At 28.6% G+C, this 17,386-nt stretch overlaps 1 protein-coding gene across 1 annotated transcript; it reads right to left on the bottom strand.

Moving 5' to 3' along the window:
- Positions 1–3,061: 3,061 nt before the first annotated feature.
- Positions 3,062–10,377, bottom strand: LOC112680678 (probable citrate synthase 2, mitochondrial). Its single transcript, XM_025550857.1, has 7 exons — positions 10,199–10,377; positions 10,025–10,103; positions 6,877–7,035; positions 6,411–6,797; positions 4,620–4,955; positions 4,154–4,462; positions 3,062–4,063 (listed from the first exon to the last, which is right to left on the bottom strand). Exons 2-7 carry the CDS (start codon positions 10,070–10,072, stop codon positions 3,890–3,892), a joined length of 1,413 nt encoding a protein of 470 aa, XP_025406642.1. The 5' UTR covers positions 10,073–10,103; positions 10,199–10,377; the 3' UTR covers positions 3,062–3,889.
- Positions 10,378–17,386: the final 7,009 nt, after the last annotated feature.

Raw genomic sequence — 17,386 nt, 5'->3', positions numbered from 1 at the left:
TATCTTAAACAGAAAGTCTTCCCTACAAAAAAACCTTTCCCTACTTATTTATAAGCAAGTACTACGTCCATTAATCACTTACGCCTGCCCTGTTTGGGGTAATTGCGCACAAACTCATCTCAAAAAACTGCAGATATTTCAAAACAAAGTCTTAAGAACGATAACTAACGCCCCATGGTTTGTAAGGAACTCAAGCATACACAAAGATCTTAAAATTTCAACCATTCAAGACCACATCAAGCTCACGGCTGTGAGCTTCTTCGAATCCATCCATAGGTCAACAGGCTCAATGCACTACCACATCAACACCAGACCACCTCCACAGCGCCGTCTCAAACGAGGTCGCCCACATGACCTAATTCCTCAAGACACTATCTAATTAATTCTCTAACTACTGTTATCATCTAATGTAAAATTGTAACTTATTTATTTATCGCACTTAATTACGCCAAAATGTATTTTATCTTTCATCTCTAGGTATAGATAGCGTAAGCTAGGAATACCTTATTGTAATAATTAAAAAAAAAAAAAAAAAAAAAAAAAAAAAAAAAAAAAAAAAAAAAAATATTTATTTTCATGTAACCTAATGTTTTGTTATGTGTAATAAAATTGTAGTATTAATTTAAAATAATTTGCACAAACATACGACGAATAAATACTAAGTGACAAACTGACAACAACATAATAATTAACTATCAAAATCTATCCAAAAACATCGTAGACAGATCAGTTAATATTGTGATAAATTTAGAAACAAAACTTTTTGACTGTTGATCTATTTTTAACAATTATAATATCTCCTCGACAATACAATACAATACAATATCGCACGCGTCTACCGGTATTAAATTCTGATGAATGTAGACGCTCGGCAGTTTCCGACCGTCTTCGCAAAATATCCGAAGTCGGGGAAAATTTAATCGAAGTTTATGGGGGCGCGAGACTATTTTTGGACAGTGGCTATAGTATTTAATAATAATAATAATAATAATAATAATAAATTCTGTACTGTTGTTATATAATGTATGCGCGTTACACACTACCTGATTTGGTCGGGCCGACAGGATAATTTGGTCAAATCAGGTCATGTGTAGACTTGTCGTCTGACTTTAATCCTGTCGGGTCTTGTCAGATGGCCATACCATCTGATCGCCTGACCGACCGACCAAATCATATAGTATGTAGCACTGTCGGGCGGATTTTAGTTGGTTTATTGAGGTTAACATGATAACACGTGTGTGTACCTAGTACCTACTTCCAGTTTAATAACGGTGTTAAGACTGACTAAATCGTGTGGTGGTCGTACTGTGTGTACGCAACATCTGATTTGGTCAGGTATCCTGTCGGCCCGAACAAATCAGGTAGTGTGTAACGCGCTTTATGGTGATGAAAAATTAGAAGCTTGCATATACCCAATGGCGGATTGGCCGATCGGGAATCTTCCCGATGGTTCGGTCCGCTCTATATTATTAGGTATATAATTACCAAAAAAAAGTTTTATAAATTAAATAAAAATCATTAAAAAAAAATATATATATTTAAAGATGCATTGACATCAAACTTCAAGTTCAAGTTGGAACTGATGAATCATGTGACTTATCCAAAACTATTATAGCTATAATTATTGTAAAGTTATTGTAGATTTTACTAATTTAGGGGTGAAACTAAAAAAATTTTGAAATTGATGCAAAATAAAGCATTTTTTGGTAGGGGGAGGGGTAAAATAGTTTAATTTACGGTTCATGGACCGGTTTGTTTCATATTTCCTGGGCCGAAAATAATTGCCAATCCGCCCCTGCATATACCCATTATGTACGGATGATTAGCGTATACCCATGATAGACGAATTTTCTTAAAGGTATACGTATAATCCAAAAACAGGGATTCGGGTATACGGCGTATACCCTCCAATATACCACTGATTATAATAAATAATAATATGGATAATATTTTGTTATAAATTTTAAGTAATAAGTCAATATTCCTATCAATATAAAATATTAGCGTTCACTGTATACGTATTACCATTGATTATAAATACTATAGTATTTATAATCAATGGTATTACGTTTTATAAATGTTATTAATAGATGCCATGTTGCTGGATGGACAAGTTTGAGAATTCTTATCTTAGTAAATATACAACACATGAAAATGAAAAATGTTTTGCAACGTTCTATATGTTCACTAGAAAATTAAAACGTTTTGCTCCACTATCTTTGTTTATAAAGATAATCTTTTAAAGATTCGGATCACGGAAATAGGCGTATAATATAAAAATATTTATATTAATTATGTTGGAAATAGTTAATTTTGCAATAAATGGAAATGGTTAATTTTTTAAATAAAATATTGATGAAAATAGGCGGTTTTGAACAAAATGGCAATTTTAACATCGAGTTTTACCAAAGAAAAAGTGCAGTTCGTTAAAAATTAATTATGCCATTCGATTTGACGTGTTTTTCTACGTATATTTCCATATATAACTCAATTTGATCAAAAATGGAAATAGGCAATTTTGGAAAAGAATCCCTCAATTATTGTAATAATGTACTATGCTAATTGATTAGCAAAAATCCACACCTTTTCATATTCTTATTATAGATTATCATAAATTATATTGTCTAATAACATATTCCATGGAAAGTCACCTCTATGACAAAATACATTTTTAATAAGAGAAAACGAGTTAATTAACAACAAAGACTTTCTTTTTCAACGGTTTCTACTAGCTAAGTACATTTTTACTAGTATTAAAATTAAATTTTTCTTCATTTTATTCGAGGATATAAATTAAAATAATAAAAATTTCAAAATATTGTGTAACAAATTTAACAACAGCATTTTGTTTAAAATTAGAATTTTCTATTATAGTTGTTTTGGTTTATTTAACGTTTTACTAAAAAAAAAATAATAAATACTCTTGAAGATAAAACCAAAGGTTATACATGTGTCAATTCTGTAAGTCACAATTTTAGATCAACAACTCAAACTTTATGGTTAGTTTTATATACATTGTAATACAATTATAAAGACATTATTTTTTCAATTTATAAGCCAGTTTCTCTATATATTTTTTAATATATGTCAATTGTCAATTTACAAAAATTAATTTTACAACTAATTCAGTACCAGTAATATCTCCTCATTGTGATAGTATATGAACACTCTCAAAAGACTGAAACATATTTACATCCTATCAGAATTTCATCATAAATAACACATCTACGCAATGTAACAATTTTAATAGGTTGTAATTTCATTGAATGTAATTTAAATTTAATCCTTAATGTAATATTATATAAGCAAATAACATTGTAATAATCTGTAACAATATAATGTTATTATGTAATGTTAGATTCAACATATCAACAATATTAACCTTCAAAAAAAACTGTTATAAAACTACAAAATTTCATTATTTTACAATACAAGCATGTATACAATACTATTATCAAAACCCTAAATTATATGCACTTGTAAATAATAAACTAACAAAAATAATGTCTACATCTAATTAATAATTTATTATCCATGGCAAAATATGAAAACTAACAATGTTATACATTCCTTTGATAACAAAGTAGACAAAATTATAGCCTTTTTAAGACTTAATATGCAAATTAGGTAATTTTTCAAAAAGATCAAAGGTAGACACAAAAGATTTCAAAATTTACTTTCTGAAGATGAGAAAAAATAAAATACTGGGATAAAAAAAAAATTACCAATTTCAAACCATACCATATATTAAAAATATAGCTGACATAATTTTATTGACATGGAAATTGAGTGGACGGGTTTCAAGAAAAAAAGAAAAAAAAATCATAACGGGATTTAAATGAAATATTTCTTTTGAAAAAAAAAAATTATATATATAATCAGTACATTCTTATGCAGCCTTTGCTTTGCTGACTAATTCCTTCAACTTTTCAGTTGATAAGGATTTAGGGCGTTCGATAGGTAGACCAAGTCCACGATCCCAAACTAAAGAAGCTAATACTCCTAGAGCACGAGAAACTCCAAACAATACTGTGTAATAGTTGGATTCTTTCAAACCATAGTACTGCAATTAAAAAAATAAAATAGAACAAAATATTTAATACCAGTACATTATCTAAACATGATGTTTTAATAAATAAATTAATTAATTTACCTGTAATAAAACTCCGGAATGAGCATCTACATTGGGCCACGGGTTCTTAACTTTGCCAAGGGCATTAAGTACTGGAGGTACAACATCAAATACTTGTGACACTAATTTGAACAATGGATCTTTGGGTAAATGTTTCAAAGCAAACTCGCGCTGGCAAGTATAACGTGGATCGGTTTTACGCAAGACAGCATGACCATAACCTGGTACAACTTGTCCACTTTTCAATGTTTTCAAAATGAATTCTTTAAGTTGATCATTAGTTACAGAATCACCTACTTCTTCACGCAATTTTTCCAACCACAATAAAACCTAAAAATGTAATTAAAAAGCATTAATTAATTTGAAATATATTCAGAGATAAGAATATTATAAGTATACAACTATGTCATTATTGGTACAAACTACCACTCACACTTGAGCAGTGAAAATATAACACAAGTATATTAATGTTTTATAATTTAATTACCTCTTGGTTAGCAAGTCCATGTAATGGACCAGCAAGTCCACACATACCAGCACTGAATGATAGGTATGGGTCAGACAAAGCTGAACCAACCAAATGAGTTGTGTGAGCAGATACATTACCACCCTCATGGTCGGAGTGGATGGTCAAGTACAAACGCATAAGTTCAGTGAAATCTTCAGAACTGTTAGCTCCCAACATGGATGTGAAATTGGCACTCCAATCACGTTCAGTATCAATAGTTCCTACTTGATTTCCACCGTGATAAATATTTCTGTAGATTGTTGCTGCTATTACTGGTAATTTCGCAATTAAATTCATGGAATCTTCATATGTATACTAAAGAAAATAAATACTATAAGCTTAACATTTTTAATGTTATATTATTAAAGTTAAATGGAAATAAATATTAAATTATAAACTATCATAATACAGTGACCAAATTCATATAAAATAAAAATAAGCTTTATAATTAAATTATGTGAAATAATAGGAATAATAATCTCACTTTAAAATTACTAAATTAAAACTTTTTTAAGTCTATCTTCTGAAAAATAAGATTAAAATGTTTGTTATTTAAATATATTTTTAACAATTGGAATAAAATTCTATTTAAAACAAGAAATATAGTACTCCTATATACAATTATATTTGAAGTTAAAACTTAATGAAATGTTTTTTATGTAATTAAAAAAATAAAATAAAATTGTTGAATCAAAAATACTCGGCCTCAACAAATTTACCTTTCTTTTTCAGTCTGTTTTTTAATTTTTATATCTCAAATGTTAATCTAAATAAAATTGCAAGCAAACTGTATAACACATAAGACATATAATGAGCCAGCTCATAGATAAACTTAACTAAATATTTTACTGTATATTCTATTAACCCTAGAGTACACGCTTCACAGTCAAAAAGACCGGGCTTTTTGAATTTTGTTCATTGTTTCAAAAATACGAAATATTAACCTAACCCAATCTAGGTACCTTCTAATTAGATGATAAACTAACATTAGATACAGTTGCTTACTGTATACGATTTGTTGTCTGTACTATTGAAGGGTTCAAATTCCATTACCTATTAAAACACGGTCAAAAAGACCGTGTGCGTGTTATACTGTGACATTGACACACAATTTAATTTTATGAAAACTCGATTATGGGTTAAATTTCTTATCGCCGATAAGACGTTATTCCCTATCAATAAAACATAAATGAATATTTTATTTTCATTGTGACTGGCAAGATTGTTTTTAGTTGACATTGGCTCACTATACTGTGCAAACTACGAGTATAATACAGATAAAATATTTAATAAAATTTATATGGAAGTTTAATTTTTTTATATTATGTATCAATTAAATCATTTGACAATATTTCTTTATTTAAAAAATAAAATCAATAAAATAATTATAATTTCAATTTATCGAGTTTTAATTGAAATATTTCAATACACGGTCAAAAACACAGTGTGCGTGGAATCATGTAAATATTTTTAATGCGTAATCTAGGGTTAAATGCAAAAACTATTCTTTTTTTGTAACAAATTTTGATATAGTAAATTAAAATATAATTTATAATAAAACTACACTTTAGTCATAGTTTAATTTTTTCATTTTAACCTAGTTCACCTTGATCTACTGGTTGACCTCAACATCCACATAAATAACATTTATAGTATTTGACATGACAAAAAAAAAAAATTTCATTTTAAATATTGGAATGTAGAATTCATGAACAGAAAACATTTGTTAATAATAAGTGTATTAATAGTAATAAAATCACAATCACAAACCTCCCAGTATTGCGACTTATGAACTCCTTTAGAATAGGCTTGAACAAATTGACTTTCTGAATTCAATAAAGCAACAGCAGATGCTAATTGTGTCATGGGATGTACAGTATTGGGAAGGTTATTCAACATGGTAACCACATGTGATGGTAATTCAGCACGTTCAGCCCAAGATTTGGACACCCACTTAACTTGTTCAGGTGTTGGGATCTCACCAGTAATCAATAACCAAAACAATCCTTCAGGAAGAGGTTCACTACCACCAGGTGCTTTAGGTAATAATTTTTGGCATTCAGGAATAGAATAACCTCGGAAACGAATACCTTCATCTGCATCTAATACAGATGTTTCTGTTACTAAGGCTTTGATACCTCTCATACCACCATACATCTATAAAACAATAAAAATTAATCAATAAATCTTAAATAATTGAGTTCCGTAAATTTTAAATAATTATGTATTTACTTACCATATCTACAGTAACATCACCAACAATTGTAGATCCATGTTGCTTTTTGAAGGCTTTGATTTCTTCTCCACTTTGCTTTAATTTTTCAGCAACTACACATTTGAGATCAGTAGATGAACTCGCCATTGAACGGGAAGCAGTCCATAATGGAACAGCAACCTAAAAAAGTAAAAATTTTATTACAAGGTATGTTTCAAATTCTTACAATGAACTAATATTTTTAATAATTTAGAACATTACATATAAAAACATAATTGAAAATTAAAATCAATATAAATATTGATGGAAAAAATTATATATAATATCAGGAATTGTGAATAAAATATTATATTTTATAAACAAAGAAAATCAAACAATAATTAGTAAAGAAAACTATAAGAAAATAATTTTATTTTCTGAAAGTAAAAATTTAACTAATTTTTTTTTTATGCTGTAGTGCATATAAATCAAAATTAGGTAATATAAACAAACATTTCTACCTGAATATTTAAATTTTTAAAGTAATTAAGTAATTAAATTAATTAAGTTTACAGTTAATTTGATTAATGAAAAAACTTAATTATTAATTTCTAATACTATTATTAAGGTCTTATGGTAAATATTTTAATGACAATAGATTATAAATAATGATAACATTTTCAAACTCTAAAGAAAAGATAACAAATCATTACTAGCAATAAAAATATAAAAGTTAATACCTACCATAAAATAATTAGCCATAACTAAAGAAAAAATTATAATTATCATAGTTAATTTATGTTAAAAAATCTAACAAGGCATTTATAAAAATACCTAACATAATTAAAATAAGTAGAGTAGTAACAGTAGTTGTTTTAATACAATAAGTTATAGCTAAATCTCTAATTTTTATAGAAAAAAAGTTAATGATAAATAAAATGTATAGTATGATATATACATAAGTCCATTAATACTATTTTCCACTAATAATAGGTATTATAATTTTAATTTATACTCATTAAACTTGCTAGTATTAAATAAACAACATTTTCTTATAAATGAAATTAAATTTTTACAAAAATTGCTTTAAGATTTTTTAGTTAACACTAGTATTTTTATAATGATTTGTCACATTGAAAATAATATAATCTTATTTTTTTTTCAATTTAATATAAATATTTTCAGTTAATTATTATTATGTAAAAAGCACTCAAACACAACTATACAAAATATTACATAAATGTTTTGATGCACAAATTTTATAACACTTCTATTACATTTCTAAAATTACTCAGAATCTGAAATAAATTCTATGATTTGAAAATCTTAAATTATGATAGAATTAAAATCTATATTGTGATGATTTATTAAACTATTTTAATACCATATAGAGTATAAATGTTTATTAATATGGGTAAAAGGACGTTTCACCCCAGTAAAAAAAACGAGTCCTTAAAATGCACAGTTGCACAACAAATTTAAATCAATAATAACTGCATATTGCATAAACCGTACATGCTACAATCAGTGAACGGTTACAGGCACGCACGAATAAAAAAAAAAAAAAAACAATTATAATGATAATAATAATAATTTAGTTACAATTATATTAAGTAAACATAAATTATAAATAATATATGATTATTTATTCCTGTCACATTTGTACAAATATTAAAATTAAAATAAATCTATATAACTCCTGAGGGCCAAATGTCTCTCATTTAATAATAGACTGGGACGAAACGTCCATGGACTCATTTTTTTGATGGGGATGAAACGGCAGGGGCAAAACATCCACGATTTATTAATATTAATTGAAACATGTAATCATAAACAAATCATTCAACTATATTACTTTCCATTACTAAGACCATACAATTCTGTATACAATTATGACATGGATTTTTAATAAAATTATAATAATTTTCACGTGAGATGTATTGTTTGTATTGTTTTTTATCATACTAAAAATATAGCAGAGGTATATTTGTGAGAAGAATTGGTTAGGTTAGGAATTCGATTATAATAAACTAGTTTTACAATTCTACGGATCTAAATAAAACTAATTTAATTTGAATTTAAAGATAATTAATTTTAAGCATTAAATACTACTAATTAATTGGTAAAAAATAACTTTCAAATAAAAGTAGATTTTTTTCTGTTCAAATTAATGTTTAATTTGGCTGATATGATGTGTTTAATAAGTACAGAGGTGAAATTATCTAGAATACTATTATAATTGAGATGAAACAAAATTATAAATAATAACTGTAAAAACATAGGTAAAAAATACCTGGTATTTATATTTTATTATATTTAATCAAATTTTAACCAATTATTTTATACTATTTAGTATTATAAAAGAAGACTATATAAAAATATAGTAATACTATATAGAGAATACTAAGAATGCAATATATATAAAAAAAAAAAAATACAGTTTATTTCTATATACATAATTAAAACAATTAGAATTGAAATAATTCTAAAATTAGGAAACAAATTCCTACTACTAAAATTATTTGAAATCCATACAATTTTCAACCATTACCCAATCTCAGAAAAATAAAATTTGGATTAGGTCCTAATAATATAAGTTATTTTCATTCATAAATTTTAAATAAAAATATATTAGCATAACATGCCAATTTTTCGAGTACTGTTTAAGGAAACCATCTATCTCAAGGTTAAAGGAGGTCATCTACGAATCAATTATCTTATGATTTATATGATTAATTAAAAAGCAATTTATGAAAAAAAAAACCAAGTTATATTGATATTTTTAATACTAACAGTATTGATTGAAGATTGGAAGTTATAGCATTAAAAAAAAAAGTTACATCACTTGAGAAATGCAATTAACTACATAGTACATACAAACACTAACAAGTGGACAACCAATCATCAGTAATTTTTATTTGGCAGGTAAACAAAAATCTTACACAAATTGAATAAATATGCAGGTCAAGTCACAAGCAGCCAATTGAATAGCTGACCGGAGAAATTAAGAAAAATTAACTGGTATCCAATTCGTTATTAATGCCTTATTGCCATTCTCGTTCTATAAAATTCTATACCGAAAATATCTCTGGAGGACACCCGGACCCAGAAAGCGCGGAACCCTGACTTCAGTGGACCCAAAAACAATGGAAGATTCCAGATATAATGAGAAATCGAAAAGTGTACGAACCTGATTGATTTCCAAGATTTTGGACGCGGTCGTTCTGAACAGACTCATTTTCTAGTTTGGGTGTATTCTGCGTAGGTCTCTGAAAAAGGTGGGGTGGAAAAAATTAATATCGAAAAAATACAATTATGGTGCTGACGGGCAGATAATGAAACTGTCACTGGATAACGGACGTACCGAGATTTGGATTCCACGCGTGTCTACTTTTCAAACACGCGAATCAGTCGGCAGAGTGGACGGTAAAATGGCGATGTGATCGGACTAGAGTCGAACGTGGAAAGACCGTGAATTGCAATGATGGTCCTGTATCGGTCGGCGTTTAACAGCGGCGGGCGAGGCTTCACGGGCATGAAGATGGGCGGGCAGCAGACGGGGTTGCCCTTCCACGGGTCGTTCGGCGCGCATCGCACACCACGGCACACGTTCGACACGATTCCGCAGTGTGACCAGTGCGGCGCGGTTGAAATGTCCGCTTGTGCACGAATACATCCTAACCTAGACGAACGACCTTCACGACGATCCGTCCGGCGTGTGTGTGGCCATCGCGTTATCACGGAAGACCCATTTCGTCCCGCGGAGATCGGAGCTTGAACTTCGGGCGATTCTAAATGATTTAACGACTGTTGTGCCTTTCTGCGTGAATAATGAAGACCAATGATGATTGATGTGTGTGTGTGTGTGTGTGTGTGTGTGTGTGTGTGTGTGTGTGTGTTATGACTGTGTAGTGAAAAAATTTATCAATTAATGAATTATTTTTAACGTTTCAGATAACGTTTCGACATTTAAAATTTATTCGGTCTTATCGAATAGAAAAGTTTTACTTCATTGATAGGAAATGAAACAAATGAGGATCAATCAATATTTTTTTAAAGAATTACCATTTTATAAGAATCTACTTATGGGGAGCTAAAGACTATTTACGTCTATAATATAATTATCTTAATCTTATAATATAATTTTGGTTGTATATGGATATATTGAATGTGTTGGTGGAATGGAGACTAACGTTTGGGGACGTGAGGTATTTCAACAGGAACCCAGAAGTTAAGCTAATAGTTCTGGTGAAGCAATTTAATGATTGGAACAAATTTACCGAATACCTTTTTATTTTTTCCGAATCTAAAGTACTTTTCACGGTGTTTACTAATCTGTAAGGCCGGTGAAAGCTATGGGCGACTTGGGCGATTGCCCAGGGCGCCAGCAAGAAAGGGGTGCCAAACTGACAATTTTTTCTTTCTAATTTATCTTTTAATACGAATTAACAACCTACTGAAAGTAAGAATTTAACAGATGTGCCTTCTACTTCAATACTGTATCGATATCGCTGGCTTTGATGTATAAATAATGCATGTAACAATACTGCATACCACTGCATAAGTGTGTAAATAAAATATATATTTAGTTCGTAAAAATTATTTTCATAAAATATTTATCCATTTATAAATAGATTCATATAACTAGATGATTACGTAAAAATCGTTCGGACCATATGGCGAAAATACCGCAGTGTGGTGTAAATCAAAAAGACAGTTGCCTGAAACGCACGCACAATTTATTGTTTTCGATGAGCTCTCGTACGATCTGCTTTGTAATGTCAAATGTGAAAATTAACAAGTTACAGCCAAAAGGTAATTAATATTCATATTTTTCGTTTAGTCAATTTGTACATAATATTTTGGTTTCTTATAAGTCATTTACAATGAATTCCGTTCTCTGTTTTTCTTAAAAAGTAATTAGTGAAACACAGTATTCCTATATTATTGGCAGTTGAGGCATAATATAATATACTTCCCAAAAAACTTTCAAAAAATAAAAAAATACGCCAATCTCAAAATTAGAACTATTATATTCTTGAAACAAAAAAAAAAAAAACCTGTCTAAAAATTCACTGATATAATATTAATTTATATAATCTAAATATATACTAATTTTATTTAAACTTACTAAAATACATAATTTAACTAATACTTAAAATAATTGGGATGGATAGGGGGAGGGGGGTTAAGGGCGCAAAAACATGGTTTTGCCCAAGACGCCAATACTTCTAGCGCCGGCCCTGCTAATCTGAAAAGAAATTTTACCGCGTGCGCACTTGGTTTGAAAATGATAGAAGATTGTATGGCTATCGCAGGATGGCAAATTTTCTTATTCACATTTCTATAGCATTACTACAATTTATCTAAAAGTTTATAATAGTAAAATGTCCAAGTTGGAAAAAAATTTAAAACTATAACAATAAAAAATAAAATACTTGAAAATTTGAAATTAAAAATTTCTCTCGATTTGTTATAATAAGCCACGTCTTCGGGCGATTTCAAAATGAAAAAAAACACATTTTTATAATTTTAATAATTAGCAGGGCCGGCGAGAGGATGGAGCAGGAGTGGTTAGAGCCCTGGGGCCCCCTAATTTAATCTATTAAAATATGCTTATAAGTATATAATAAGTTATAAGCATATTTTATTAGATTAAATGTATTTTTTCTTCTGCAAGTAATTGAAATAATTTTTAATTCAATTGACTAAATACGCTTACAGCGATATTAATTGTCGTTAGTAGTTTAATATAATGTATATTCGTCCGAGTGCCCGATAAAGTTTATTTTGAGTTCAACAATTAATCAGATTCAAGAAAATTCTGCTGCGTTGGTACAAAACTATTCAAAAGATTTAGATGAGCTTACAGATGAACTTCAAAGCTTAAAATTGATATATTCAGCCAATTTCGGCGAAAAGACACTGTCATCTATGGATCTTCTTAATGCTATTAAAACTTTGAAATTAGAAAATTTATTTCCTAATATTACTGTGGCCCTCCGGATATTAATCACGATTTCTGCTACAGTAGCGAGTGCTTAACGTTCATTCTCAGTACTGAAAAGAGTTAAAAATGTTTTATGTGCAACTATGTACCAAGACAGATTATTAAGCTTAGGAATGATAGCTGTGGAGCAAGAACTGGCTAAAAGCACCAACTTTATGTTATCAATGATTTTGCCACGAAAAAGGCAAGAAAGAGAACACTATAGCTTAACCTTGTTTTCCGTTTACGACAATAAAATAGTTAGTAATCAATTTTATTTTTCCTTCGATTAATAAAATATTTTAAGTAAGCCAAGTATTATGTTTATTTATTCACAAATTATCAACTTAAATGTTAGTATTTTAATAAAAAATGGTGTGTGTATTATTATATAAGTTAGATTAATTATAATATATCTATATACATACAGATTTGTATATTTTATATCTTTTAGCCAACAAGTAAGTGGGACCCTTAATCAATCAACCCCAGGGCCCGTAAATGTTCTCGCTGGCCTTGATAATTAGTAATTATAGGCCTTCTCGATTACGGAACTTTAATATCCCTCGATTTGTTAGGTAAAACCTCGTTGAGTGGATGTTATAGCAGTAGTTCTAAGATTCGTATGATGTCAGTTTAATGGAATATATTTAATGTATAACTTTCAAACTAAGTGTAAGTGTAATCAACGTAAAAAATTTTTATTAAAAAGTAATATTGGTTAAAAAAAATATGCCTGGTAAAGTAGATTTATACTACAATGCCATAATACTTTTATAATATCTGTTTAAGTTAGTGATGGGAATTATCGAATGAAATAATCGAATCATTCTACTAATCTAATAATAGATTTAATTTGGTTATTTAATAATCATTCTAATGATTAGATAATCAATTGGAATTAAATAAATTATCTGTAAACATTTAAATGAAAAAAAAAATAAAAAAAAATTAACAGATTAATTTTGAATTTTATAAACAATATTAGACAACACTTAAAACTCAGAAGCAATATTAAATAATAATATAGTTTGTTATACTGCAAAGGAATTTGAGTATTTAGCACTATTAATAATTAGAATATAAATTATCATTCGAATATTTATTTATACATTAATCAGTTCAAGAATTGATTATATAATAGTCTTGCATAAAATCAATGTTTTAAGCAATGTTAATCATAATGCATTCGAATGATTTAATCGGTTATAAGTAATATTACTCATCCGATTATCTTTAATTAGAGACTCCAAATAAAAGGTGGTATGAACTTTTTTTCTTAACTAGCATTTAATTTTTTACATCATTTACCTTAAAAAATTATTTACTGTTCTTCAAAATGTGAATTAATAGGTTTTTAGTGGATAAATATTGGTATTTAATTGGTATATACAGTAAATATATAACCAGTGCCGTATTACCCATTAGGCAGAGAAGGCGTCCGCCTTAGGGCCTCACTCATTTAAGGGGCCCTGTGAAAACGGAAAACTATATTTTATTTTATTTACGAATTTACAGGACAAAAGTTCTTATGAAATATAATATAAATATTATGTTCTAGGTGTTAAATGCATTAATAATAGTGAAATTATTTTGAAAAAAATAGATATAATATAATAATTCATTCATTTTTATTCAAATAAAAAAATGTAATAAACATGATTTTATTTATTAATTATAGTTGGTTATTATTAAAGCTATTTATTTTAATTATTGGTTAGTAATGTTAAAGATATATGTAAAAATTAATTTTGTAAGGCCCATAATTTTAAATTCCTAGGGGCCCACAAATGTTTAATCCGGCACTATATATAACTCTGTACCAACCTTATACCAATTATACTTATATTATATGATAAATTAACCCACCCACTAATATTTCTGTGAATTACGTGATTCAAATATACCTCCTTTGAGGCACCACGGTTTAAAGTTAGTGCTAATCATTCGATTATTTTATTTCGTTTACTAATCATTCGGTTAATCATTTATTATTTTTTTAAATTACTAATCATTCGATTATTCCCACCGCTAGCTTTAGTTTTGATATTATTGTATATTTGCTTATCACATAATAGTTATCACATAATGTACAGTATTTTAAGCTCAATGTATTATCATTAATCCAATATTGTAACTATTTTAACTATTGAGCCAAATTATTCTCACAGGAGATTCAATGAAATAAAAATAATCATGTACAGATATTTGGTAATAACCAAAGATTTGGCAATATTTCGAGGCCCTGATAGGTGAAATTTTGTCAACAAAAATATATATATTCAAACGTGATGAATATGATGTAATATGTATTCTATGTAGCTATAAATAAAAACTTAATAAAATAGATTTAGATACATATAAATTCTATCGAATTGTTTGGCATAGTTACAAGATGTGATCTCTTCCGTCATCAAAAATGTTATAATTTCAACATTGTAAAAAATCATATACAAACATAACTTTACAATAGTTTTTAGGTATTTTAATTCATTTTTATCACTTTGTAAGAGGTATTATACGTATTTTATAAAAAAATATTATTTAATAAATTATAAATAAACACTAGTAGTTGATACGTAATTCGTGCATGGTTGCAATGGCCAATGACCGTGAGATTTACAGCAACGATTGGTAAATTATTTAAATTCGTTTGTTCATAAAAAAATGTTTTTTTTTCTAAATCTGATTATGTATTTTTATAGTTGTAAAATTGAAGTTATCTCTAGATCAAATGACATGGTAAAATCTGAGATTTTATATCGCATACTTTTCTTTAAAATTTAATATTACGAGTATATGCCATTTTCGATATTTTATGTACTTATGTACAGTGACGGTGCTAGAGTTTGCGAAGCCCAGGGCAAAATAAATGTTGGGTCTTATAATTTATATTAATAAAATATTTTAAGTTCAGTTAAATCAGAACCGTGGGGCCTTAATTGTAATTTATGGCGCAGGGCCCTGGGCAACTGTTCCTATTGCCCACCCCCTCACGCCGTCCCTGCTTATGTACGTATTTTAAATAGTAAACATTAAATAAACGATAACCGGTAAGACAATGCACAGATAAATATTTTATGTCTTATGTATATTTACATACTTGAAGTTCTATATTTAGGCCAAAATTGCTCAAATAATTTTGAAAATTTAGTGATATATGAAGAAGTATGTCTTTGATATATGTTAAAATTTTCAAGTTCTTATCTCTTTTACTTTACTATTACTTTTAGAGTTATGGCTAAATGAATAAAGTGTGAAAAGTGAAAGTCCCGTTTACGGCACATTTTTACCGTATTTGCCCATTTTTTTCGGTTTTCCCCTTCTATTCGAAAAAATATTGAGGAATTCGAAAAATAATCTGTCTAAAGTACCACCCCAGTCCAATTTCAAATCTAAAGAGTTATTAGATGAAACTTTTGGAACAGAAATTCTATACGAAAATTGTTTACAGAATAGAAGAAGAAAAAAAACATCATTGTAAAACCATAAGATCCTTCGCTTCACTCAGAATCTAAAATAAACATGGGCCCTAGTCCGGACATGTTCACATAGGCCCATTTAAGTTAAGTTATCATTAAAATCAAATATAACATTAAGTTGCGCCACTGTGTATGTAAATTTATATTTAACTTGATTGATGTATGTTGTTAGTATTTAATCATTTGATTATTTATGGATTATATGAATATACCTGCTAAAATTTATTACTCACGTCTTCTTCTGTCTGAAATATTTTATAAATCAAAATTCGATGCTTTTTGAATACTTATACATAATTTCATCATTAAATACGTCATCAATGGATATTATTAGTTACTGAAGTATAAATAAATTGAAATTAAATTGATCAAACAGTGCAAGAGATAATGTGAAGTAGGTACATTGAATCCACACATGTTGCTCAGACACTCAGTTGTGACTAGTCTGACACATGTAGTGACACATGTTTACATGTAACTAGGGGCGGACTGGGTTAATATTTCAGGCCAGGAATTTTTTTTGTGAGGCTAAAAATTAACAGGGGACTAATAATTTGGTCATAAGTATGCTAAAAAATAATAATGATAAAAAACCTTTATTATTAAAAAAAATAATGTAATAACCCAAAAATACAAAAATAATATAAGGGAGGGAGGTGGTAGTGTGTATGTATAAATGGCGGTGAGATATGAATGTATTAAAGGGTTGTTACCTTCCTCCTTGTTTAAGGGAGGGCTTTCAGGGTTGTAAAGGTTCTCGAACTGATCAGCGCAATTATACAGTCTGCCAAGCTAAATAAAGTAGCACTTACTTGTTTTACCGTAGACCTTCTGATATCGATGCGAAGTTGAAAATAAAGGACAAATGCAGAATTTAATTGCACTGGAACCGGATACTCATTAACACTCGTACGAAGAACACAAGTTGAACGGATTTAAATCACAAGTCAAAATAAATCGGACGTATAAACTTTCTTGTTAATCTTATGATCGGTGCGTATGCACAAATGACCAAAAAAAGAGTTGCTTTGTTGATCTTACGATTGGTGCGCATGCACTGACGACCTAAGATCAAGAGCTC

Source organism: Sipha flava, unplaced genomic scaffold (genome assembly GCF_003268045.1).
Source record: "Sipha flava isolate LNK unplaced genomic scaffold, YSA_version1 179_pilon_pilon, whole genome shotgun sequence".
NCBI lineage: Eukaryota > Metazoa > Arthropoda > Insecta > Hemiptera > Aphididae > Sipha > Sipha flava.
This window is presented reverse-complemented; position numbering and strand designations above follow the sequence as displayed.